Here is a 27,762-nt window from a genome sequence, read left to right on the forward strand (position 1 = left end):
TCTTTGAAAATATTTTCTTCCAATAGAACTCTTAGTTCACCGACTAAATAGCATCAAATATTGGCATGATTACATTATGGTTTTTCCCTGGGTTTTCTAAATTAAAATTTTAAAATATTAACTACGGCTTATTTTTATTGTGAAAGCAAGAATGCCATAGGAAAATGAAAATAGCAAAGAAAAATATGATAAGAAAACAGCACTAAATTATATATTTTACGCATATATACATGTACTGTAGACACAAGTACATACAAGTACATTTTTTACGTAGGTACATTTTTAGCCAAACTGGGGTCATATTAAAAATATTTATTTGGAGTCCTTTTTAATTCAGCCAATTAAGTGTGCCCATATCCAGTAGCATATAAATCCATATACTAATTTTAATTCTAATGTATAAAAAGATTTTTAATTCTAGTGTATAAAACACTGCACAGAATTTATTATGTGGAGTGTAGGGTAATTGAATAAATCCCAAGTTGATGGACCTTCATTGCTATGAAAGTAAACTATGGTAAACATGCTTGAATGTTCATTTTATACATTTATGCAGCCTTCTCCTTGGAATCAAATGGTACAATTAGGGCTGAGTGGCCAAAGCATGTATATCATTTTATATCATGATATATCTTGTTATATTGTCTTTCAGAAAGGCCGTACCAGTTTATACCCTCATTGTAATATAGGAAGAGTACCTATTTGCCAGCAATATTCGTTTGGTTTGGTTTGGTTTATTTTTGGCCTCGCCCACAGCATGTGGAATTTCCCAGGCCAGAGATCACACCTGCACCACAGCAACAACCCTAGCCACTCCAGTGACAGTGCCAGATCCTTAACCTACTGAGCCACATAGGACTCCACTGGCAATATTCTTATTGCTCTCTGTTGGGCATTTTTTATATGTGTGTCCAACTAATAAAAGAAAAAAAATGGTACTTCATCTTTTTACTTGTATGTCTTTGATAACTGGTTTACTTTTTATTATTATTTATGACTTACCCCTACACATTTCCCCACTTTAAAAATGATTTCAGGAGTTTCCTTGTGGCATAGTGGGTTAAGGATCCAACATTGTCACTGCAGCAGCTTAGGTCGCTGCTGTGGCACAGAGTCAATCCCTGGCCTAAGAACTTCCACATACCTTTGGCATAGCCAAAGATATTGCTTCGTATGTCTTTATCTTACTGACTTCTAAGGATTTTTTTTAACATGTTAAGATAATAATCCTAAGATTATATTCATTGCAAATATTTTTTCCTCAAGTTTTTTTCAGTCTTTCTTCTGTCACCTCACCATAATTTTCCATAAACCTTGATCTGTGCCAGAAGCTCCAAATTCTGGGCTTTTGTTATCAAGCTTTAAATCCTTCGAAGTGACTGAGCTATGATTTCTCAACCTGGTGACCAGAATGTGGGGAACTCCCCCCACATTTCAGTGGTTGTGGGTCATGTGTAGATAACGTTTTTGTTGCAAGGGGTCAAGGTCACCTGGGTGGTGGAGACAGTGGCCCTGACTGAGACTTTGGCAGAACCAGCAGGGACCTTGACTGTAGGTTTCCCTTCCCTTTTCATTCCCTTCTCTGTGTCATTCTTCATGTCTATTTTATGAGTGATCCAGAACCTGTCCCCATCTCCTTATTGTTTATTTTTGATAACAGAACAGCTTGAAGCTTTGAAAAGCATGATGGAAGCAGGAGAATCTGCTGCCCCTGTGAATATCCTAGAGGATGACAACGAAGAAGAAATCGAAAGCGGTGAGTTGTTTTTTTTTAAATTTACACAGCACAAAAATACTTTTTAAAATAAGAAAAACATGCATCTCTCTCTGTGGACCCTTTTATATAATGTGATGTTTTAATTCCTAATCATCAGGTTCATGCACCAGCCTTAATCTTTGGCTAGTTGGGGCTATTTTTCCAAGCAGTATAACTTTGAATTTACCTGCACACTAGATTTTCGCGGCTTAGTCACCTCCTTTCCTGCTGTGCATTCAGCTGTTGAGCAGAAATTCACAGCCAGGGAGTCCTTGAAGCACTTGCTGTAGAGGGCAAGGCTTAGAATAAAAAGAACATTCTTGCGGTCCCTTCCTATAAAACAAAACATGAACATCAGTGATATCAGTGTAGTTACTAATTATAACAGTAAAATGAGTTAAAAGGAAAGGAACACAGGTAGAGCCTCTCAATAAGTAATTGGTTTGTGTGCACATACAGTGACCTGGAAACTCAGAGCCAGTATAAAACATTCAAGTTCAAATCCCTTCAAATAACTATCTCACCGGAATTATCTATATCTAGCTATATGTTTATTTATAGGTAGATAATTTTAGCTAAGGCAGCCTTGCTTGAACTATTTTCATATTTATTACAGTTTCTGTTTTACATTTATCCTATAGCTATAACCATAATCTTTGGTTTTCAATGGTTTGTTTGAAATATTTGGAATATTTTTTAGAAAATTACTTGTTCATTATGTCTTATGAGAATTGATTAACAAAATGACATAAGAATTGATTACCAGAGTAACTTGGACATGTGTTGCATGTCTGTTGGTTAGTGCCTTGAATCTAAATACTCTTTGGGCTAAACCATTTAGAAATACTTATAGAAATTTTTATTTTTTATGTAAACATCTAGAAGATAAGAGTAGATTTTAGGAAAGTTTGATGCTATAGGTAAAAACCTAAAAGCTGTGAGAATCAACTAATTTTATTTAATTAAAACTCCTGAGGGAGTTCCCATTGTGGCTCAGTGGGTTAAGAACCCAACTAGTATCCATGAAGATGCGGGTTCGATGCCTGGACTCACTCAGTGGGTTAAGGACCCTCCGTGTAGGTCACAGATGAAGCTCATATCTGGCATTGCTGTGGCTGTGGTATAGGCTGGCAGCTGCAACTCCGATTTAATCCCTAGTCTGGAAATTTCCATATGCCACAGGTGCAGGTGTAAAAAGAATAAAAAGACGCCTGCCTATGGAACAGACTTCATAAATGACCAAACCATGGTAACATGATTGACTTTCATGTTTTATAGGACAGGGAGGGTCTGGGAGGCCAGAGATCCCTGACAGTATTTAATCAATGCCCGTTATGCTTTTCTACTGCTGTGTACCGAACCACGCCAAAATTTAGAGGCTCAAAAAAACCATTTCGTTATTATCCCTCCTAGTTCTGTGAGTCACCTAGGCTCAGGTTGGTAGCTGTCCCTTTGGAATCTCGTGCAGTGGCTGGCAGATGACATCTGGGACTAGAATCATCTAAAGGTTCAGTGGAGCTGGAGGTCTGAGATGGCTTAGTTATGGCTGACAGTTGTTGCTGGCTGTCTGTTAGGAGACCCACTTGGGCCTATTGACAAAAGCACCCCCATGTGGCTTTTCCACGTGGCTTGGGCAGCTCACAGCCTGGTGCCCAAGCATCCTGAGGGCCAGTGATCCAATACCCAGAAAATAGGAGCTTCTAAACTATTTATGAGCAAGGTCTGGAACTGGCATATCATTATTTCCTCTATATTCTATTCACTGGAGCAATCTTAGGGCCCACCCACATTCAGGAACAGGGTCACATTATAGATGAATAAGAGGGAAGCTGATGTTATCACAGGTGCCTTTGGAAAGTACACGCTGCCACATTGCCTATTATATTATTTCACATTTTTTGCAAATAATAAACCTGAACAAGATTTAAAAATAAAGTCTTTTTTTTTTTTTTGGCTTTTCTAGGGCCACACCCATAGTGTATGGAGATTCCCAGGCTAGGGGTCTAATCACAGCTGTAGCTACCAGCCTACACCACAGCCACAGCGACTCAGGATCTGAGCCGCATCTGTGACCTACATCACAGCTCACGACAACGCCGGATCCTTGACCCCTGAACGAGGCCAGGGATCGAACCCGAAACCTCACGGTTCCTAGTCAGAGTCATTAACCACTGAGCCACAGCAGGAACTCCTAAAAATAAAATCTTGAAAGGAATATATTTCACAAGATCGATAAAATACTTCTAAAATCTGGGGTTTGTTTGTTTGTTTGTCTTTTTAGGGCCACACCCATGGCATATGGAAGTTCCCAGGCTAGGGGTCGAATCAGAGATGCAGTGGCTGGCCTACACCACAGCCACAGCAACATGGGATCCGAACTGCCTCTTCGACCTACACCAGAGCTCATGGCAACACTGGATCCTTAACCCACTGAGCAAGACCAGGAATCGAACCTGCATCCTCATGGAATTGTTACTGTTGAGCCATGATGGGAGCTCCTAAAATTTGGAATTTATATAAAATGACTATTATATAAAAATTATTCCGGAGTTCCTGTCATGTCACAGTGGTTAACGAATCCGACTAGGCACCACAAGGTTGTGGGTTCGGTCCCTGGCCTTGCTCAGTGGGTTAAGGATCCGGCATTGCCATGAGCTGTGGTGTAGGTTGCAGATGCGGCTCAGATTCCGCATTGCTGTGGCTCTGGTGTAGGCTGGTGGCTACAGCTCCGATTAGACCCCTAGCCTGGGAACCTCCATATGCCGCAGAAGCAGCCCTAAAAGTGCCAAAAAGACAAAAAATAATAATAATAAAATAAAATAAAATAAATTGAAGGTCAGTATGATTCCATTCATTTTCCTTAAGAGCACTTACCCAACTTTTGTGCATATGTTAATTATTCCTACGGACAAAAAAAGTATTTGCCTCTATTTACTCCCGTGTTCTTCCAAAATGTACTGAAGATACAATTTTGCTGAAGTTTTAACAGAAATACTCATGTGGGATCATATGCAAGTAGGAAAGTAGTTGAGAGGTCAGACTCATCCACATGAATTTCTCTCTAAGGATGTCAAGTTTCTGCTGTACAAGTTATAGGTATGATTCTTAAGTTGCCTCAGTCATACTTGGCTGTAGTTCTGGTCAACCAATTGGCTGTAATTACCCTTCTCTCACAGGATGCTCCTATTATACATGAATGACTGGAGTCTCTAATTTAAATACTTCAACACAGCAGGCAAGAGGAGACCAAGCAGAGTCAAGAGGGCAGGCCTGCCTGGAGGCTGTCAAAAATAGAAAAGGCTCTTAGTGAAAGCATGTACCAAGTCATGCCAAAATTGTATGTGGTTGTGGGTGTGCCTACATACACACTCAAGAGATGCTGATTTTTGGAGTTCCCCGGTGGCCCAGTGGTTAAGGATTTGGCGTTGTCACTGTTGTGGCTCGGGTTCAATCCCTGACCTGGGAACATGCCATGGGTTTGGCCCCCCAAAAAAGAGAGGGAGAAATGGTAACCTTTATCCTTCTGTCTTTTTTTAGGGCCGCACCCACGGCATATGGAGGTTTCCAGGCTAGGGGTCCAATCGGGAGCTGTAGCTGCTGGCCTACACCACAGTGACAGCAGCTCGGGATCCGAGCTGCATCTGTGACCTACACCACAGCTCATGGCTACACTGGATCCTTAACCCACTGAGCGAGGCCAGGGATCAAACCCATGTCCTCATGGATACTAGTTGGGTTCGTTAACCGCTGAGCCACGACGGGAACTCCAAGAAATGGTAACCTTTATTCATACAACCCTTTTAAAGCTATTATTAAGTCTCTACCACTTTTTTAGGACTCACCCCTTGAAATTCAAGTCGTTTACACCTGAATAGGCAGGTTAGACTAGATATGAAATTGAAATTCAGTAGAGATGGTGAGAGGTTTCAAAATCTTGGCTATAGACCATAGGTCATAGAGACCCAGTGTCACATTAAGAGCATCGGGCTAAGTGTCCTGAGAAATCTAGGTTCATGTTCTAACTCTGACCTCAGACAAGTCAAATCATATCTGTGAATCTATGTCCCTTAGGTATAAAGTGAAGACACTGGTCTAGATTATTGTAAGACCTCTTTTAGCTTCTCAAATCCTTTTTTCTTATCCAAAGCCGATATAGATAGATAGATAGATGGATAGAGAGAGAGAGAGAGAGAGAGAGAGAGAGAGAGATTTAAATCATCTGCCTCCAGAACATCCTAACCTCAGGATATCAGTTCCAGAAGAAGAGGATATCTATCTCCTTTCCCCCACCTTCATCCCCTGCCTGGAATAGCACCTTGCAAAAAGCCATCCAAAATTCCCAATCTGGAACACCATCAATTGGAAGGCGCTACTATTTTATTGACTAAGAAAGAAAAGTGCTTTCAATGAACTATAAAATGCCATCAATGAAAGGATACCTTGCCATAATAGATATATGAAAATCTGGGGTAGGGGGGAATGCACCTTAAAATTAGTGAAAGTTTTTCATTTACTCCTGGTCTTGCATTCTCCCTTCCACCTTTTGAATATACTTTTTAAGGAAAAAAAAATCCTATAATTCTTATGTGTCTGCTCACCTCCCTCAGAAGTTTATTCACTGCTTTTTTACAGTAAAGGTCCCTCATACCCTGTGGTATGGTAGTGACAGTGTGGATTTATATTGGTCTTGTCCTATGGCCTATGGGTGTCTCCTGGACCTGGCTAGTTTTTTTTGTTTGTTTGTTTTTTGTTTTTTGGCTGCACCTGAGACATGCAGAAGTTCCTGAGCTAGGGATCGAATCTGAGCCACAGCAGTGATAATGCCAGGTCCTTAACCTGCTGAGCCACCACAGAACTTCCCAGCTAGTTTTTAGGTAAATTCCTGGGGGCTCCTGCAAAATGGGCGTCGTGGGAACATAGATCTCACACCAGGTATGGCTCATTTTCCAAGGGGTGGTCCTTTTGCCTCTGACAGCCTTGGGTGGATATCAGAGTTCTTGTCATTTCCTGAACCAGTGCACCTCTGTTCACAGCCCAGCCAGGCTCCTGGGTACCAGCTTGATTTAGCACCCACTCCTGCTCCCTTCTCACCATGAGCCCAAAGAATGACTTAAGAGATTTTTAAACATAAGCCAGATTTTGGGATGGAAATGTTGTAAAATTGGGTTATGATAATGGTTGTACAAGTACAAATATAATAAAATTCATTGAGAAAAAATAAAAATTAGATCCCACAAAAAAATAGTCTGGGAAATAGTATATATGTAACTGAATAACTTTGTGGTACACCTGAGGCTAACACAATATTATACATCAACTATTGTGATACATATATATATGATGGAATACTACTAAGCCATAAAAAAGAATGAAATAAATGCCATTTACAGCAACATGGATGCAACTAGAGATTCTCATACCAAGTGAAGAAAGTCAGAAACAGAAAAACGAATACCATATGATATCATTTGTAAATATGGCACAGATGAACCTATCTACAAAACGGAAACGGACTCACAGACATAGAGAACAGACTTGTGGTTGCCAAGGGGATGGGAGAATGAGTGGGATGGACTGCAAGTTTGGGGTTGGTAGATGCAAACTATTACTTGTAGAATCGATAAGCAGTGAGGTCCTACTGTACAGCAGAGGGAACTGCATCCAATCTCGTGGGATAGACCATGATGGAAGATAACATAGGAAAAGTAATACACACACACACACACACACATACACACACATATGTATACACACACATACATATATATACATGTACATATATATGTGTGTGTATATATATGAATAATTGGATCCCTTTGCTCTACAGTTGAAATTGACACATTGTAAATTAACAATACTTTAATTTTTTAAAAATTGAAGATAAATCAACAGTACCTCAGTAAAAAAAAAAAAAATTAAGAACTATACTAGATGCAGGAGAAATAACAAAATGTGCTCCTTGACCTTGAGTAGGTAAGAGTTTAGTGAGAGTTTTCGTTGAAAAAAAAATTGTTTTTTAAAGAATTCCTGTTTTCATTCAGCTGCCTTCCCATCTAAAAGTGCTTACATTCTAACCCACATGATGCGGAGGCCTGACCCCGGGGTGGTGCGTTGGCTTCATGGGTTTTCCTTCTGTCTTTCACACAGCGGAGCAAGAGGAAGAAGCTCACCCTGAGTACAAATACGGAAACGAACTTTCTGTGGACGACTTGGGTCACAAGGAAGCTATTGCCAATAGTGTCAAGAAGGTCAGAGTCTTGCTTCTCTTTTCTTTCATGACTTTCAAGAGGTAGCAGCTCTTAGTTATGACATTTTAGAAATGGAAGCGCCACAAGGAAATAAAATAGCCTATAATTCACCTTTTTAATGGGGTGGCCAGGATCAGTATTTGAACTGTGTGTGAAGTATACACAATATGAAGTTACAAAGGATATTTAGGAGTTCCCGTTGTGGCGCAGTGGTTAACGAATCTGACTAGGAACCATGAGGCTGCAGGTTCGATCCCTGGCCTTTCTCAGTGGGTTAAGAAGCTGGCGTTGCTGAGAGCTGTGGTGTAGGTTGCAGACGTGGCTCGGATCTGGCGTTGCCGTGGCTCTGGCATAGGCTGGTGGCTACAGCTCGGATTAGACCCCTAGCCTGGGAACCTCCATATGCCGTGGGGGCGGCCCAAGAAATGGCAAAAAGACAAAAAAAAGAAGAAGAAGAAGAAAGGACATTTAAATCATTCATCAGTCAGGCCCAGTGTTGACGCCTACCTACTTGGCCTGTGACCTTCACACATTGTCATTTCTTACATTATGATAGGTGAGCAGGGAAACAACAGCAGCACCCTAGGGGCAAAGGTTAATGCATTTACATCATCAGGAAATGGAGTTCCTGTTGTGGCTCAGCAGGTTAAAAGCCCAAAGTGGTCTTCATGAGGATGTGGGTTAGATCCCCGGCCTCACCCAGTGGGTTAAGGATCCTTAACAGCGTTGCTGTGAGCTGTGGTGTAGGTCACAAATGCGGGCGGGACCCCATGTTGCTGTGGCTGTGGTGTGGGCCTGCAGTTCTGATTTGACCCCTAACCTTCCATGCCACAGGTGGGGCCATAAAAAAAGAAAAAATCAGGAAAATGACCCCGATCATCCCAAGCAGGAGCCCTCATTAGAAACCAGTCCTACTCATTACATATCTCATCACCCTCCTAAAGTAGAATGAGCATAAAAATACTTCTGTCCTTGGAGTTTCTTCGTGGCTCAGCTGGTTAAGAATCCACCGTTGTCACTGGTGTGATGCAGGTTTGATCCCTGACCCAGGAGCTTCCACATGCCATGGGCACAACCAAAAAAATAAAACAGTTCCATCCATCCAACCCTTCAGCCAAGAAAAATATGTCCCTACAATGTGCCAGGCATTGCCTAGACCATAGACCATAACAACCCAGAAGGGTCAAAACATACATGGCTTGTGCTCTCATGGAGCTGATAGGCTGATGGGAGTTTATTAGAAGGGGTTGGGAACAGACAACAAATGAGGACAGTTATATGATGACAGTCTGGGAGAAGTGCTATTATGAAACTAAGAATGAGGGCCCAGATGGAGAAAAAAGAGATGGAGAGACTAAATCAAGGAAATGAGAACCCGAAGCATGAAGAGACTGGCCACGCACAGAAATGGAGGCGTTGCTTTGCAAAGAGGGACCACAGCAGTAGCAACAGCAGAGGCAGGGTGAGCAGAGTGAATCAAGGTGAGGTTGGGCAGGCAGGTGGACACTGCAGGTTTCGGAGTGTGGGAGGCCACTGTGAGAAACGCAAATGACAATTTAAGTGATGTGAAGCTGTTGAAAAAGTTTAAAGAAGGGGGCGATGGAGCCTGACTGGAGTTTTCCAAAAAAATCACCATGGTTATTGTATGGAGACCCGTTCGGAAGGAAGACAGCGTGGAAACAGGAAAAGCTATTAGCCTGGGCTGTTGCACCAGATCAGACCTCTAAGGGTTAAACTGGACAGTAGACACAGGACTGAGTGGACTTCGGAGGAAGTAGAAGTGATCCATCCTGCTGATGGATGGAATGTAGGGAGGAGAGGGAGATTGGAAGAAAGCTACCCTTTAGGGTCTGTGTTTGAGGACCTGGGGACAGTGAGGGAGGCTGGAGGAGAAAGAACTCAGGAGTTTCAAATGGGACTGACTCTTTGAGGCCTGTGAGATGCTCAAAGGGGGGACGCCCACCAGGTTTTTTTATAGCATTGACATCTGAGTCTCTGGGTTCTTTCCTAAGTGTGTAACCTCACGCAAGTTACTTAACCGCTCAGTGCCTTGGTGTCCACATCTGCAAAATGAAGATAAAAGCACCTGCTCCTTTGGTCCATCATGAAGAGGGAATGGGTATAGGTTCTATAAAGAGCTGAGAATGGTGCCTGACACATCGTAACTCAAAGGCTTAGTTGCTGCCGTATTGTCATCCTTTTTACCTTCACCGCTGTCATTCGTATCCTTATCACCTGTATCTAGAACGAGAAGAGAGATCAGGCTAGAGATATAAATTGGGAGTCCAAGAGGTAGTATTTGAAGCCATGGAAATAAGTGTGATAATGCATGAGAAGAGGTAGAACAGGAGGCCCCAGGTGGAGCCCTGGTTAAAGGTGGGCTCACAGGCGAGGAGCCAGGAAAGAAAAGCCAGGTGTGGCCAGGGAAATGGGAGGAGAATCAGGCAGTGAGACAGAGGAGGCCAAGAGAACTATGGTGAGAGAAAGATGGAGTGATGGAGTTTTTCCCCCAGCTCATATAATATTGTGTAAGTTTAGTGTGTATAATGTGATGATTTGATACATATGTATATGTTGCAAAATGATTGACACAGTAAGGTAAGTTAGCACATCCATCAGTTCACATTGCCTTTATGTTTCTGGTGAGCTGTGTGTGTGTGGTGAGGACGTTTAAGATGTGTGCTTTCAGCACCTTTCAGGTATACAATACAGTATAGTCAGCTCTCATCACCATGATGTACATGGGATCCCCGGACCTTCTTCTTTGACCAACATCTCATTTCTCCCACCTCCTAGCTCCTGGAAAAGTGGTTGGGTTTTTAATACTATTGAGTAAGAAGAGGCAAGCATGTCCACTGGATCGCCAGCCTGGGAGTTATTGGCAATCTTAAAAAAAGGGGTTTCAATGGGGTGATTGGAGCCCCCGGAGCAGACAGATGTGAATGAGGAGACACTGCAGTTTTGTTGTAAAGGGGAGCTGGTGGCTAAGGGGAATACAAAGAGTCAAGGGAGTGTCATTTTTAGGATAAATGAATGGGGAGTGTGTTTGCACGCTGCTGGGAGTGGTGCAGTAGAGGGAGCAGTTAGTCTTGCAGGAGAGAGGGAATAGCTGCCTGTGAATCCCTCTAGGCGAGAGTGGGCGGGGTCATGGTGATGTGAGGGTGTGGTCTTTGATGGGTGCAGCAATACTTAATCCTTGAAGACAGTAGGTGAAGGTGCAGGTAGGTGTATGCATTAGGTGCTAAGAAAGTGAGAGAGTCTTTGTCTGCTGAGCAAAGCCAGCAGAATACTGCCATTAGTACTTCCCTTTTCTGATAGAATTGCAAACTGCTTTCAGGCTATTAGATGCCTACTGAGTCTCAGTGCTTAACTTTATGCTGCCTTATCAACACCCAGACACGAGTGTTAAATAGCTGAGGAATGACCCTTTACAAACCAGAGGAAGTGGCCACATGGATTTTCCCAAGCCCCATCACTAAATCACTAACTAAATTATCACTAACTAAATTAATGACTAAATTATCATAAGGAAGCATCAAAATAGGTGAAGATTATCAACAAAGAAGGGAGATCAGCATTAAGATGAGCTTTTCTGGTGAATAAGAGAGTTAGGCCATCCTTTAGTTCTCCTTTGTCCCTGGTTTTAAGTTACTAGTAATTTCCCATCTTAACAAATAAATAGAATAACACATGCACTTGTATGTATTTAAATACATATGTATGGCTAATAAATTAGGAATTTTGCCCTTTAGAGAAGTAAATTATTTTCTTTCTCTAATTTAGGCTTCAGATGACCTTGAACATGAAAACAACAAAAAGGTAACAAAATAATTTCGCTGTGCATTTTGTTTCCATTATGAGAAACCATTATGTGGCCCTCAGATATCAAACATTTTGTTCTAAGCATTCTTCCTCTATTCTTCCTCACCCACTACCCCATGGACTTTCAGGCTACATGCTTATTTTATTTAAATTTATTTATTTTTGGCCACGCCCGCAGCATGCGGAAGGTCTCAGGCCAAGGATCAAACCCACGTCACATCAGTGGCAATGCCAAATCCTTAACCACCAGGCCACCAGGGAACTCCAAACTTCTATAAATAGGTATAATATTTACATGCTCACTGCATCTACTCATAAGAGTCTTCCAAAGAAAGAATTAATCATGGTGATGAAATAATTGTATCCTGATAAAAATCACAAAACCAAGGGCAGGCAAATAAGATGCTTTTCCTAAAAATAAGTGTTTAGTGCACTTAGGCATTTTCCTCATTCAAAATTCCTAGATTTTATTCCTAGGAGTACATAATTGTCAGCGCACTGAATTTGAAAATTAAAAATGACCTCTAGGTCAGCAAATGCCGAGTCCAGCTCAGCAGGTGAGGGCTGAAGAACGGGTGCTGTGAAACTTATGAAAAAGTTAACATAAAACAAGACACAGAGACATTTATCTTAATTAAAGGTGGGAACTGGGAGACTCAAGGTCAGGGACCAAGAGCCACTGCCTCAAAAAACCACCCTGCTTTTATTGTGCTCTTTAGGATTACATCAAGTGAGGAGAGGGTTGTAGGTGCAGGATGTAGTTTTTTATCATTTTAAAAGTTCTTTTATTATTTTATTTTATTTATTTTTATTTTTTGGCATTTCTTGGGCCGCTCCCACGCCATATGGAGGTTCCCAGGCTAGGGGTCTAATCGGAGCTGTAGCCACCAGCCTATGCCAGAGGCACAGCAACGCAGGATCCGAGCCGCGTCTGCAACCTACACCACAGCTCACGGCAACGCCGGATCGTTAACCCACTGAGCAAGGACAGGGATCGAACCTGCAACCTCATGGTTCCTAGTCGGATTCGTTAACCACTGCACCACAACGGGAACTCCTTTTTCTTTTTTTTTCTTTTTTTTTTTTTTTCTTTTATTATTTTAAAAGTCACATAGCTGGTAGCTGGTTAAGCTTTTATTCTGACCTTTAGGCATTTAGCAACCATTAGCATTGAGAAAGCCAGGCGTTAGCTGTCTATGCACAGCACCTAGAGAATCATCATTGTGCTTCGGCAGATGGCATGCCTATCTACCTGGCCTGCCTAGGTTTGCACCATGTTCTCCTTGCTGATGCATATTCTGCTAACAACCGCTCATAAACCTGGGGGCATGAGGTTCCTCTTTCTCTTATTTTAACAGGACATATCATGCTGTGCAAAAGGCGTCCAATCTGCACAGGTCAGGCATGCCTACACCAACGCATTATGTCCTCATTCAGCTGACCACATGAATAACTGATGCCTTTTGGTCTTTGTTCTTAAGCTTAAGTTATTTACCAGCATTGCGACTGTTTTTCAAACAGGAATATGGGATAAAGTAAAGCAGGACAAGATGGTGTTTTCAGCATAGAAAATAGAAGTGAAGAGGCTAAGAAAAGATTGTAGAAAAATGTCTCCCGATAGGCGAATTCATGTCATAGCAAAATAGATAGGTGATCTTGGTTCCAGCTATATTGGCATTCTGAAAGATTGTTAGTTTCACATTGTACACATTCTAGTAGTTTTATTGAACATTATTTGATGCTGACTTTATTGTAAGGAAAGTTATATTTTTAGTTGCTTTTAACCTCTCCACAGTTCATGATATCAAAGTGGTCTCTTAGTACATGTATGTGGTTTATTGTAGTAATGAGTCTGATGGCAGCCACAGGCAGAAATTTGCCTTGTAATTTGATTCTCACATTTCAGAGCTTCAGAAAACACTTTCTTATTGTCTGTGGGGTCCTATCTTATTTGGAGTAAGAGCCTATCTTCTTACTATTAAGCTTGGAATAATGTTGGTTAGGTCTGATTCCAGTTCTCTCCCAGGATATTTGTGACATTCTCTTCTTTTAGAATTTCCCTAGGTATTGGGGTCAACAAAGGACAGGTTGAACTTTGGCCGCTGATATTTATTAGGTAGCTGTGACCAAGATGTTTTAATCTTTAAGGCCTCAATCTTCTCATGTGGACAATGGGTAGGACTCTCATCCTTGCTACACATGGTGACTGACAGTAACAAGGTTGTTCATGAAGGGGTTCAGCCCAGTAACCGGCATATGGTATTGGTGGTACTTCTTATTATCAAACACACAAGAAAGGAATCAGACATCCCTCTGCTGATTTGCTGTGTGTATGGCAGGGTGGGGGTAACATAAGAAAAAAAATGAATTTTTTTTTTTTTTTTTTTTTTTTTTTTTTGCTTTTTAGGGCTGCACCTGCAACTTATGGAAGTTGCCAGACTAGGGATCAAATCAGAGCAACAGCTGCTGGCCTACGCCATGGTCACTGCAACTCTGGATCCAAGCTGTGTCTATGATCTTCACCACAGCTCACAGCAACACTGGATCCTTAACCACCGAGCAAGGCCAGGGATTGAACCAGCATCCTCGTGGATACTAGTCGGGTTTATTACGGCTGAGCTGCAAGAAGAACTCCCTGAAAAAAATGATTTTCAAAAATCCCAGCAAGTTACATTATTTGATTATTTAGCTCAGGATTTTTATTGGTGAGATCAGTTTGATGATCTGGAATGTTAAATTATCAGGTAAACAAATGGTCTGACCAGTTTTTAAACTAAGGAATTGATTAATGTGAATAGGCAGTTTATTCATCAGTGTCAACCTCAGGGAAATGTTGATCACTTTCGAAGGCATTATTTGTGTTGTTGTTGATTTTGTTGGTTTTGTTCTGATTGACTAAGAAGTAAACTAATTTGTTTCTTTGTTCTTTATGCAAAATAATGCAATTTTAATATGTCCTGTGTGGTAGGTTATCACACTGTTCTGAGAATAAACTTTTTTTAAAAAAAATAATAGTAGTACCATAAACCATTTATGTATGTGGCTTGATTTCCAAAGCAGTGGTAAGCAAAGTGTAGTCTCCAGACCAGACGCATCATTAGGACTTGGAAGTTAGAAATGCCAATTCCTGGGCTTCGCCCCAAACTCATTTCATCAGAAACTCTGAGGGTGGAACCCAGGAATCTGTGATGTAACAAGCCTAGAAGTGCACGAAAATTGAAGGACCACTGTTTTTGAATTTAGGCCACAATTTGTGAAATTATGTTAACAGTAATACCTGCTATACATATTTCATTGCATTGCTCTGAACTTCAGTGTAATTCTGGAATATTTTTAAACCTTTTGAAAATGTAAAAAATGTCCCCAAAATGTAGGGTAAGTTTCATATTTTACTGTTATCTCCATTTGCATTATTTGGAGCTATGATAGACATTAAATTTTTTTTTTTTTTGGTCTTTTTAAGGCAGCACCTGTGGCATATGGCAATTCCCAGGCTAGGGATCGAATCAGAGCTGAACTGTCGGCTTACACTGCAGCCATAGCAACTCTGGATCCAAGCCCCATCTGCGACTTACATCACAGCTCATGGCGATGCCAGATCCTTAGCCCACTGAGTGAGGCCAGGGACTGAACCCATGTTCTCATGGATACTAGTCAGATTCCTTACCACTGAGCCACTACAAGAACTCGTAGACATTAGTTCTTGAAGTCATCCTTTATTTAGCATAATTGTACAGAAAGAAAAAGTCTTAATCTTTTACTCTGTGTATGTGCAAATTATCTCTAGTGAGGAAGTTTGTGGCATAAATCTGAGTCCCGCTAAAGTCACTGACGTGCATGTTCCTTTCTTGCACTCGTAGGGCCTGGTTACTGTAGAAGATGAGCAGGCGTGGATGGCATCTTATAAATATGTAGGTGCTACCACTAACATCCATCCGTATCTGTCCACAATGATCAACTATGCACAGCCTGTCAAGTTTCAAGGTTTCCATGTGGCTGAAGGTAACACCAAAGGTTAAATGCTGTTGCCTTTTTTGGTCTGCTTTTTCTTTTATTATGCTGTGATCGGTGATCTGACTTGTTGCCCGTTTCTTTTTTGGCCTTGGCGTGTTCTGTCTTACCCTGGTTTTGTTTTATGGAGCACCTGTGCTTGGCATGTGGGGGGCATTGTGCTGTCATTCTCCACATTGTCCACAAGGTGGCTCTGAGGGACTGTAGATTTGGTACCACTCCAAGAGCCTATAGCCTCTTGCATTAGATACACTTTTATAAGATCTCCGTTAGTCAAAAGCTGGCTTCCGAAAACATGTAACGTATTTTCACCCTTTTCATAATTATTTCTGGACTGGAGAAGCCATCCTCATCATCAAAACTACATGTTTCAGGGGTGGCTGTGGATGGCAAATGGTATGCAAAATTTAATTCATCACATTTTTTAAAGTTAGCTGTTTCCATCCACAGGATGTTAATGAAAGTAGGAGCTACTGATATAATAAGGGAACATCTGCCTCCCGGGCCACATGATTCAGGGTGTAATTAGTTATATTTATCACTTATCTCTCTGTGAGGGTTTGATGGCAGGGTTTCTAAGTGTATCTTTGCTTTTCTTTACAGAACGCAATATTCATTATAACATGTCTTCTTTTAACGAGTCGGTCGGTCTAGGCTACTTGAAAACGCACGCAATTGAATTCGTGAAGTATCCTTATGTATTATGTGGAAGGAGTGGTTGGTGAATGTTGGGTTTGGCAGGAACCTTTACAATAGAAAAAAGGCTGATGTATACTTGTGATTATATGTGAAATATAACTCTGTGAAAGACCACAGCAGCTGGGAAAACCTGCCCAAATGCGAATTGTTTTATAATCCACACAGTGACCTGTGTTTTTTCCTCTTAAGCATCATTGAGACCTGTGAAATGTATTCTCTGTGGTCTGCATGTTTGTCATTGTTGATCTAGATAGCGGTCATTTTAGCTCTTTGTTCTTTATTTATTGCTGCCGGAATACTCTTTTTTTTTTTATTTTTCCATTTTCCTTAATATGTTACACAGTTATAACAAACGGCAAATGAGTCGCATTTACCCCAAGGGAGGCCGAGTCGATTCCAGTAATTACATGCCTCAGATTTTCTGGAACGCTGGTTGCCAGATGGTTTCACTGAACTATCAAACCCCAGGTAGGAGCTGATGTCCAGTGACCTCAGATTCCACGAGAACGCTTTGACAGAACCGTGCCAATAGTGCCATCAGTTGTCCGTGGGCGTTTTTTAAAGGAAACGGACATATGGCAAGACAATGTGTTGCTAGATTTGTAGAAAATCAAAACAGAGCAATAAAATAATGATAGAAGATACTAGATTTCGATTTAAATTGGATTTCCTTTTGGAAATGCTGTGACTAATCTGCTACACATTGTCTTTTTTTCCCCCCAAATATTTCTAATTTTTCTTCCTTTTGGAGCAAACTTATCTTCTTGTCCAGAGACAGAATGAAATGAGAAGAATTTCAGTATCTTTGTACAGTAACTGTGACTCATTTCTCCTTTGGAAAATGCCCTTCCCATGGTTAACATTCCACAGCAATCAGCAATATAGTGGCACCTCGTTGTAAAAGTGCAGCGTATTATAACGCAGATTCTGCTAAAATGGTGTTTAAGGAGTTATATATCCTTAGAATTACTAATGTATAACTTGTTTCTCCCCAGTGTACTCTGAGGAACAAGTTATATATTACATAATCATTTTTCCCCTACAAGGGGGGGTTCAATTTTTATAAAGGCGTAAACAAAAATTGTTTAAGTTTTCAAAGTTTGCCTAAGAGCCTACACTCACGATGTGAAGAATAGAGATAGCAAACATAATGGACTGTGGTTGCTCACCTAAAACAGGTGAGAAATATGCTACAAGAGCTTTCTATGCCATTTTCTTTTCTTTTCTTTTTTTGTCTTTGAGGACTGCACTGGTGGCACATGGGGGTTCCCAGGCTAGGGGTCGAATCGGAGCTATAGCCACCGGCCTACGCTGCAGCCACAGCAACGCAGGATCGGAGCCGTGTCTGCAGCCTATACCACAGTTCATGGCAACGCCAGATCCTTAACCCACTGAGCGAAGCCAGGAATCTAACCCGAGTCCTCGTGGATGCTAGTCGGGTTTGTTAACCACTGAGCCACGACGGGAACTCCTTCTATGCCATTTTCTATGGGTAACGCCACAGCATGGTCTTTACAAATTGGTTTCTATTTTATTTATTTGTTTATTTTTGGCTACGCCCGAGGCATGTGGAAGTTCCTGGGCCAGGGATGGAACTTGTGCCACAGCAGCAACTCAAGCTGCCACAGTGATAAAGCCAGAGCCTTAATCCCCAGAACTCCTAAAATAGGTTTAAAAACAAACAGTAATAACAAAAAACTTTTTCATTTTGTTCTTTGCTATATGAGTATACCTCCCAAGTTTCCTAATTGGAGGGCGTTTTTTTTGTTTTTGTTTTTGTTTTTTTTAAGTCTATCCACCATACTTTGTGAATCTCAGTCTGCCTTGCTCCCTGTGATCTGGACTGATTGAAAGGTCCTATGACTTGCATTCCTGTGGCCTATCTGTGTGTCCCGCTCCTCGGTGACCAGGAGCTGAGGTCTGATTTCTGCACACCATCTCTAGCAATGCTCACTATTTCCAAATACCAGCTCGATCCTGGAGTGTTTCTAGCAGAGACAGTACGATAAAAAAGGCACTGCTGATTTTACTTACTTAAGAAGGAGTCATATTGTATTCTTGTTGTCAGTGAGTCCATCATATAACTTAAATGATCCAAAAGCAATTGATTCACTAAGTCAGCTTATGTTTTCTTCTGTAAGGTTGGGTTTAATGGCAACATTTTGAGAAGAAAAAAAAAAAAATCCTCCAGCTGACCGATTGCTTTGGCTAATGAAAAGAAGGAAGATTGTGTTTGCCTGCAAGAGAAAAAGCATAAGGCATGTCCTGCCAGCATAGACACCACTGGAAGAATTCTCCTTAAGTCAGCAGTTTTTACGTTGTCCTTACCTAGTTTATTTTTGATTCTTTTTAATCAAATTTTATATTCAAAAGACCCAACTGGGTCTGTGCAGTGTACCTTTTCTCTGGGATTGTAAAGTGAATCTTCTCCAACCATATATCAGGTTAGACATCTGTACTCTCAATACAAATTCAACAATCATATGACTTACATATTGAATCCAAATTTTATTTTATTTTATTTTATTTTATTTTATTTTATTTTATTTTATTTTATTTTATTTTATTTTATTTATTTTGCTTTTTAGGGCCACACCCGCAGCACATAGAGGTTTCCAGGCTAGGACAGTTGCCGGCCTATGCCATAGCCATAGCAACGCGGGATCTGAGACACATCTGCAATCTACACCACAGCTCACGGCAACGCCAGATCCTTAACCCACTGAGCAAGGCCAGGGATCGAACCATATCCTCATGGTTACTAGTCGGATTCATTTCCGCTGTGCCACAACGGGAACTCCCGAATCCAAATTTTAAAGCAAAGCCAATGTGGTCCCTATGAAGACACGTATGATGTTTAATTTAAATTAAACCCAAGGTGATTTCAACATGGGAGAGAGGGTTGTGTGCCTTAAACAGACCCAGAAGAGCCTTGTGGTGTTCAAAAGGACCTTCCAGTCTGGGCTCTTATTTCCATTGTTGAAAATCACCCCGTCAAGATCTTCTTTGTCCAAGGAGACGAGCTACTAAATTCTTTTTGTCTCTTGACAGATTTAGCGATGCAATTGAATCAGGGGAAATTTGAGTATAATGGATCGTGCGGGTGAGTAATGTGATTTAAACTGTTGTCACCCTGTTCCACACTCCATACTACAGCTGTAATGAAACCGTGTCATTTTTAATTAGGGGTTGCTGCATTTAAGCTGGGTTTAAGGGATGGGGTACAAACAAATGAAATCCCCAGGTAAATTACATCTGCAACATACACTCTTTGTCACCCCAGTTTTATGAAGCAGATTAAAAAAAAAAATACCCACTAGTTAAGCAGTGTACTATACACACTCTGGAGTTTAATGCTATCACTTTAAATTCAATAACAGAGGTTTTTATAACTAGAAAAGATAATGATCCCTGGTCTTTGGACATCCATGTGAGACACTGACATTAAGTATGTGTATTTCACTTAGGACAAATAGAGGAATGAAGTTTTAGTATATAATGAAGACCTAGGTGTGAAGTGGAATTTATTTTAGCTAGAAAGAGAGCTTTGTCCTCTCTCGATTGTTTTGCATGTCTTGTAAATAGCAGTTACTAAAAAAAAAAATGCTATGAATGGTTGTTCTAGTTTACTTAATCGTACTGCCTAAAATCTGCAAACTGAGTAAAGAAATAAGAAATGTTCATTTCACTGAAACGCTGAAAGGTTAAATGAAAATAAGAAGTTAAGATTCTATACAGAGAGATGAAAAAAAAAATGCGTGGCCATTTTTTTTTCTCCATGCAAATGTCCCCCAGCAGCTCCATAGGTAAATAACCCCAAACAACTGCCCAAAGTCCTCTAAACTAACCCAGTAGAGTTATCATCTCATCCCAGCTGCTCTCAGCAGGACATTCTTGGCCTCCCTCGTTGAATATCTAATTTCCACCACTAAAAACAGCCAGTCAAGATAAAGTTTCAGCAATTATGGATTCAGAATGCACAATCCTACCCACCAGGGTGCCTCCACCCATAGGTGACAACCCTATTACCCAGATCACCCACCTGAAGCTTACAGGAGGTTGCCTCTGCTGTGTGTTTTGTGTATTTTTTTTTCTTTTGTCTTTTTGCTATTTCTTTGGGCCGCTCCCGTGGCATTTGGAGGTTCCAAGGCTAGGGGTCTAACCAGAGCTGTAGCTGCCGGCCTACGCCAGAGCCACAGCAATGCCAGATCTGAGCCGCATCTGCGACCTACACCACAGCTCATGGCAATGCTGGATCCTTAACCCACTGAGCAAGGCCAGGGATCAAACCCGCAACCTCATGGTTCCTAGTCAGATTCATTTGCCCTGTGCCACGACGGGAACTCCAAAATAATTTTGTGTGTGTGTGTCTTTTTAGGGCCAAATCTGTGGGATATGGAAGTTCTGTGGCTAGGGGTTGAATCGGAGCTGTAGCTACCATCCTACACCACAGACACTTGAAGAAAAAACACTTGAAGAAAACACTTAAATGAATACAGTGTTACAAGCCAGCTCAAGGCAATGCTGGATCCTTAACCCACTGAGCAAGGCTAGGATCAAACCTGAGTCTTCATGGATACTAGTCAGACTCTTTACCACTGAGTCACAATGGAAATTCCCAGAGTATTTTTTAAGCTATTTTGTTATTTACTACAAAGCATTTATAACCAGGAGATTGCGTATGTAAATTGATGGGTGGACCCCCAGTGGGGGGTAAGGCAGTGAGGGCCCAGGGGCAGCTGTGTGCTGTGGGGGTGGGTAAAAACCCTGGGCTCCTGCCTGACCCAGGTTTGAGCCCTGGGTGTTGCACATGTTGGTGTTGCTCAGGACAGGTGTGTTAGATCCTGAACCTCGACTTTCTGCTGAGAAAATGAAGCCGGAAATGCCCACCACCCCAGGGTTGTTGTGACAGCTCAGTGAGTTTGAACTAAGTGTACTTGCAGTACTTCATGAGCTGCAAATTTCTGTGTGAAAGTGAGGTTGGTTGGTCGTAGGTAGGGATCACACAAGAGTAAATGAAGGATCTGCTCACACCAGGCCTGTGAGGAGTCCCTTAGGCAGCCGGCATACTTCACATGTGACTGTGCTCCTTCCCAGAACCTTTTCTGTGGCCCACGGAGGCCAAAGGAACTTTTCATTCCTGCCTCAGCTGTCCAATGGCTAAGCCTGATGTGGGTAGGGGAGTTGTTTCCATGTAAAAGGGGTCCCTGTGCTAGTGACCCAAACGTGAGTCTGCTCACCTGCACACAGTAAAGTCAATCTATTGACCCTGGGTTGTGGTGCAGGGAAGTGCAGCATTTATTGTAAGGCACTGTACAAGGAGAATGGGTAGCTTGTGCTCTAAAACCCTGAACTCTGCAAAGGATTTCAGTAAAGTATTTTTAAAGGCCAGGTAGGGGAGGGGTGTCCCAGGGTCTGTGATCAGCTTGTGTGCCATTCTCTGATTGGTTGATCATGAGGTAACAGAGTGACCTCACAGAGATAAACTCAATCCTCAGGTGCCAGTAGGTCTGGGAGCTACTACTTGTGGTCATCACGTAGTTAATTTCTTCCACTTGGTGGCAGTTTTAGTATCTGAACAGACTTGTCGGGAAGGCCAGGGGATGGTGGGGAGGGAATGGGATGGACTGGGAGTTTGGGGTTAGTAGATACAAACTATTACATTTAGAATAGATAAGCAGTGAGGTCCTACTGTACAGCACAGGGGACTATCCTGGGATAGCAATGATGGAAAGCTATATTTTAGAAACAATATATAGGAGTTCCCGTCATGGCACAGTGGAAACGAATCTGACTAGGAACCATGAGGTTGTGGGTTCAATTCCTGGCCTTGCTCAGTGGGTTAAGGATCCCGTGTTGCTGCGAGCTGTAGTATAGGTTGCAGACATGGCTCGGATCTGGCATTGGCTGTGGCTGTGGCGTAGGCTGGCAGCTATAGCTCTGATTAGACCCCTAGCCTGGAAATCTCGATATGCCATGGGTGCGGCCCTAAAAAGACAAAAGACAAAAAAATATATATATATGTATATATATCATATATATATTACTATATATATATATCATAATATATTACTATATGTCATATATATTATGATATACGATTACTATATATCATATATATTATTATGTGATAATTTTACATTATATATATTTAAATAAGACTGAGTCACTTTGGCACAATATTGTAAATCAACTATACTTTACAAAAAAGACTCGTTTTCAAAGATAGAAAAATGAAAGACACTTCTATAATTCCTAGTGGAACAAAATAGAGCAGATTAATTTCTCAAGTCTTTTCAGACTGTCACAGAAACTTGGATGGTTGCTTTCAAAATAGTATGATGTCTTATGATTCAATGATGCACATTTCTATAGCTTTGTCAAATTAGAATCATCTTAAAACCCATGGCATCTTTCTTATTTGTTTGTTTTTGTTTTTTAGGGCTGCACACATGGCATATGGATGTTCCCAAGCTAGGGGTCAAATCGGAGGTATGGCTGCCAACCTACACTACAGCCACAGCAATGCTGGATTCAAGCTGCATCTGCTGCCTACATCAAGCTCACGACAACGCTGTATCCTTTTTTATTTTATTTTTTCTTTTTAAATAAAACTTTATTGAAACTTACTTGGTTTACAATATTCCAACACCATATTCTTGACCTACTGAGTGAGGCCAGGGATCATACCTGCATCCTCATGGATACTAGTCAGATTTGTTTCCGCTGAGCCACAATGGGAACTCCCATGGCATCATATAGTTATAATCAGCAGCTGTTTTATTTTCTTGCTGGTAAATCAAATGACGGAGCGTTGATGGTATCTTGGGTGTGAGGAAATAGGATGAACTTCCTCCTGATGCCGTCCTCTGATTCTGCAGCTCCTGTTCACGTGCTTGGAATGAGTTCATTTCCTGCACTGAAACATACCAGGCAGGACCAATTTAGTTTGTAGGGCCACAGGGCTGTGTTCACAAATCATTAAGAATGTAAAGACAGGAGTTCCCTGGTGGCTCAGCAGGTTAAGGATCCAGCATTGTCACTGCTGTGGCACAGATTCGATCCTTGACCCAGGAACTTGCATATCCCAAGGGTGTGGGAAAAAATAAAAGATCAGTGTCATCCTCAGAGTGTCTTTATTGATGATTACCTCCAAGTGGAATGTGGGTTTATTTTTTTAACGCTTTTTGTTCAGACTTAGAAGCTGGCAAAGATTGGCAACTCTGTCAGAAGTAAAAAAACATGACTTTAAACTTTCCTTTAAGGAAAAATATCATGCCACAGAATTCCTTCTTGGTTTTAGTTTTTTTTTTTTTTAATTTTTATTTATTTATTTATTTGTTCTTTTGCTTTTTAGGGCTGCACCTGCAGCGTATGGAAGTTCCCAGGCTAGGGGTCGAATCAGAGCTGCAGCTGCCGGCCTACACCACAGTCATAGCAACACCAGATCCGAGCTTCATCTGTGACCTACACCACAGTGCACGGCAACACCAGATCCTTAACCCACTAAGCAGGGCCAGGGATTGAACCCACATCGTCATGGATAGTAGTAAGGTTCATAACCCACTGAGCCACAACGGGAACTCCAATTTTATTTCAAAAGATAGTAATGGAGTTCCCGTCGTGGCGCAGTGGTTAACGAATCCGACTAGGAACCATGAGGTTGCGGGTTCGGTCCCTGCCCTTGCTCAGTGGGTTAACGATCCGGCGTTGCCCTGAGCTGTGGTGTAGGTTGCAGACGCGGCTCGGATCCCGTGTTGCTGTGGCTCTGGCGTAGGCCGGTGGCTACAGCTCCGATTCAACCCCTAGCCTGGGAACCTCCATATGCCTTGGGAGCGGCCCAAGAAATAGCAACAACAACAACAACAACAACAACAACAACAAAAGACAAAAAGACAAAAGACGAAAAAAAATAAAAATAAAAGATAGTAATAAGTTTGATATCATATAGAGGTGAAATTAGTAAAAGTTATACTCCTAAGGAATATGAACGTTTTGCTTCTCAAATTTTGACTATTTTACATCTAAAAGCAAACCTAAAATTTTGAGGAAAGTACTTTTGTCTGCCTTTATATATTGCTCATATCAGTGTGGAATTTTCCTGTCTGCAGTTAGAGTTATTTCTAACAACAACAAAAATTTCTAAATTTTTTTAAACACTTTTTTTTAGAGAGATGAAGTTCTTTGGCCCAAGTTTCATGAAAGTTATGGGATTCAGCCGAGGTGTGTTTCTGTGACAACATGCAGTGGGGATAAGGGGCAGACGTGGTTGGAGATTAATTTCAAACCATTTTAATCACCTCAAAAAAGAAAACCATACCCTTTAGCTGCCCCCATCCTAGCCTTAAGCATCCGCTAACCTACATGTTGTTACTATATTTTTGCCTACTCTGTGCATTTCATGTAAAAAGATTCATATAATGTGTGACCTTTTTATGACTGTCTTCTTTCATTCTACATGTTTTCAAGGTTCACCTATGTTGTATCATGTATCAGTACTTCCTTTTTATTGCTGAATAATTTTCCATTGTATGGATATTTCTCTTCTTAAATATCCATTTGTCTTTCAGTGGATGGTTTTTGGATGGCTTTTGTCTTTTGGTTATTATGCATAATGGACATTCATGGACAAGTCTTCACTTTTCTTGGGTCTACACCTCATGTTGCCTAAAACTTGGCCTCTGTCTACCAGTGCTGAATAGAAATGTGGAGACCGTTTTGGGTGAAGGAGAAAAAGATAGCTTTTATTGCTTTGCTAGGGAAAAGAGGCCACAGCAGACTAATGTCTTAAAGACTGTACCCTTTCATTGGGAAGAATTGTGGGGAGTTTTATAGTAAAAAGGAGAAAAACAGTTTTCAGGTAGGAATCAGGATTGGGACAAATATGCATTCTTCTTAGGGGGACTCTTATCATCACAGCTGGCGTAGGAGGTCTCGGCACGATCATGGTGGTCTTCTGGGTTGCTGCCTAGAACAAAGGAATTCACAGAAAAAGGGCATGTTGATCAGAGATTAGGACAGGCTAGGAAAGTTCCTGAAATACATCATATGCTAATAATCTTTAACCCACAGGCAGTTGTGCTTAGGGTGTCCAATCTTTTTTTTTTTTTTTTTTTTCTTCTGTCTTTTTGTCTTTTCAGGGTTATACCCGCGGCATATGGAGGTTCCCAGGTTAGGGGTCGAATCGGAGCTACAGCTGCCGGCCTACAAAACAGCCACAGCAACACCAGATCCAAGCCACATCTGCGACCTACACCACAGCTCATGGCAGCACCGGATCCTTAACCCATTGAGCAAGGCCAGGGATTGAACCCCCAACCTCATGGTTCCTAGTTAGATTCATTTCTGCTGAGCCGAGACAGGAACTCCAGGGTGCCCAGTCTTTACCTTATGGGTGATTGTGTTTAGGGTGCAAATTTAACCAGGGAGAAGCACAAGAAAGGGCTCCAAACTGTTCACGTTTAAAGTATTCATTCCTAAAAGAAGCATAAGGAATATAACTTTTCTCTTTGGTGTATAAGGTCCTTAGTCATTAAGTGTACCCCTTGGAGGAAACCAGGATCCTGCCCCAAGTCTGTTCTGCTGTTTCTTGAAAGTTCCTCCCTTGTCTCTGCATCCCCTTCCTTCCCTGATCAGCAACTGTCTGAACCTGCCCCTTGGAACTCAGGGAAGGCCATGGATGCTGAATGAGGCCGATTTCATAAAGACAAGAAATGAGGGACACAGAAAGGCTTTTGTGCCCAGGAGCCCCACAGGGCCCTGCTTGGTTACACTAAGAGTAGAGTTGCTGGCTTATATGGTAACTCTGTGTTTAACTGTTTGAAGAATACCAGACAATTTTCCAAAGTGGCTGCATCATTTTACATTCCCACCATCAATGTCGTATGAGGGCTCCAATTTCTCCACCTCCTCATCCGTACTTGCTATTATTTGACTTCTTTTTATTATAGCTATCCCAGTGTGTGTGTGTGGTGGCAGCTTTTTTTTTTCAATTTTATTAAAGTATAGTTGATCTACAATGTTATGTTAATTTCTGCTATACAGCAAAGTAATTCAGCTATACATATACACATACCCATTCCCAGAATATCCCAGTTATCACAGAATATTGAGTAGATTTCCGTGTGCTATACAGCAGGTCCCCATTGACCATCCATTCTATACACCAGAGTGTATATATTACTATCCCAAACTCCCATTCCTTCCCTTCCCCCACCATCCTTCCCCTTTGGTAACCACAGGCTTTTTTTTTTTTTTTTTTTTAGGGTTGCACCTGCAGCATATGGAGGTTCCCAGGCTAGGGGTCCAAACAGAGCTACAGCTGCCAGCTTACACCACAGCCACAGCAATGAGGGATGCGAGCCACACCTACAACCTACACCACAGTTCACGGCAATGCCAGATCCTTAACCCATTGAGCAAGGCCAGGGATTGAACCTGCAACCTCATGGTTCCTAATAGGATTCATTTCCACTGCGCCACAGTGGAACTCCTTTAGGTTTGTTTTCAAAGTCTGTGAGTATCTTACTGTGGTGCTGGTTTGCTTTTCTCTAATGACTAACGACATTAAGCATCTTTTCAAGTGCTTCCTGGCCATTTATATATCTTATTTGGAGAATTGTCTATTCAGATCATTTGCCTGTTTGTTTTTTTGTTTTTTGGTTTTTGGTTGTTTTTTTTTTTTTTTTTTGCTTTTTAGGGCCACACCCACAGCATACAGAAGTTCCCAGGCTAGGGGTCGAATTGGAGCTACAGCTGCTGGCCTGCACCATAGCCATAGCAATGCAGGATCTAAGTTGTGTCTGTGTCCTACATTACAGCTCACAGCAACGCCAAGATCCTTAGTCCACAGAGCAAGGCCAAGGATCGAACCCGAGTCCTCACAGATCCTAGTTGGATTCATTACCGCTGCACCACAATGGGAACTCGGCATTTTTTTAACTGGGTTATTTTTTCTTCATATATTTTAGATACATATATGTGATTTGCAAATATTTTCTCCCACTATGTGATTTGTCTTTTCACTTTCTGGATGTTGTTCTTTGAAGTGCAGAAGTCTTTATGATGAAGTAAAGTGTATGTACTTTTTCCCCTTGTTGCTTGTGCTTCTAGAGATATGGCTAAGAATCCATTGCTAAATCTCAAGTCAAAAAGATTTGTCCCTGTGTTTTCTCCTAAGAGTTTTATAGTTAATAGCTTGTAGATTTAAGCCTTTGATCCATTTTG

At 41.5% G+C, this 27,762-nt stretch overlaps 1 protein-coding gene across 50 annotated transcripts in view; it reads left to right on the plus strand.

Annotated features, from left to right (window-relative positions):
• PLCB4 (phospholipase C beta 4) overlaps positions 1-27,762 on the plus strand; it is a 487,242-nt gene that overhangs the window by 388,746 nt on the left and 70,734 nt on the right. For 27 of the 50 annotated variants that reach the window (XM_085003051.1, XM_085003052.1, XM_085003077.1 and 24 more), the window contains 7 exons: positions 1,661-1,756; positions 7,904-8,004; positions 11,788-11,823; positions 15,687-15,828; positions 16,441-16,525; positions 16,880-17,004; positions 19,588-19,639. In XM_085003051.1, coding sequence (XP_084859177.1) covers positions 1,661-1,756; positions 7,904-8,004; positions 11,788-11,823; positions 15,687-15,828; positions 16,441-16,525; positions 16,880-17,004; positions 19,588-19,639 — 637 coding nt within the window. The remainder of the gene's footprint in view (positions 1-1,660; positions 1,757-7,903; positions 8,005-11,787; positions 11,824-15,686; positions 15,829-16,440; positions 16,526-16,879; positions 17,005-19,587; positions 19,640-27,762) is intronic. The other 23 variants (XM_085003063.1, XM_085003064.1, XM_085003059.1 and 20 more) reach the window with 1 other exon arrangement.

Source organism: Sus scrofa, chromosome 17 (genome assembly GCF_054392235.1).
Source record: "Sus scrofa isolate SSC_HxYL_T2T_F1_AM1 chromosome 17, Sscrofa_HxYL_maternal_Yorkshire_Landrace_v2.0, whole genome shotgun sequence".
Lineage (NCBI taxonomy): Eukaryota > Metazoa > Chordata > Mammalia > Artiodactyla > Suidae > Sus > Sus scrofa.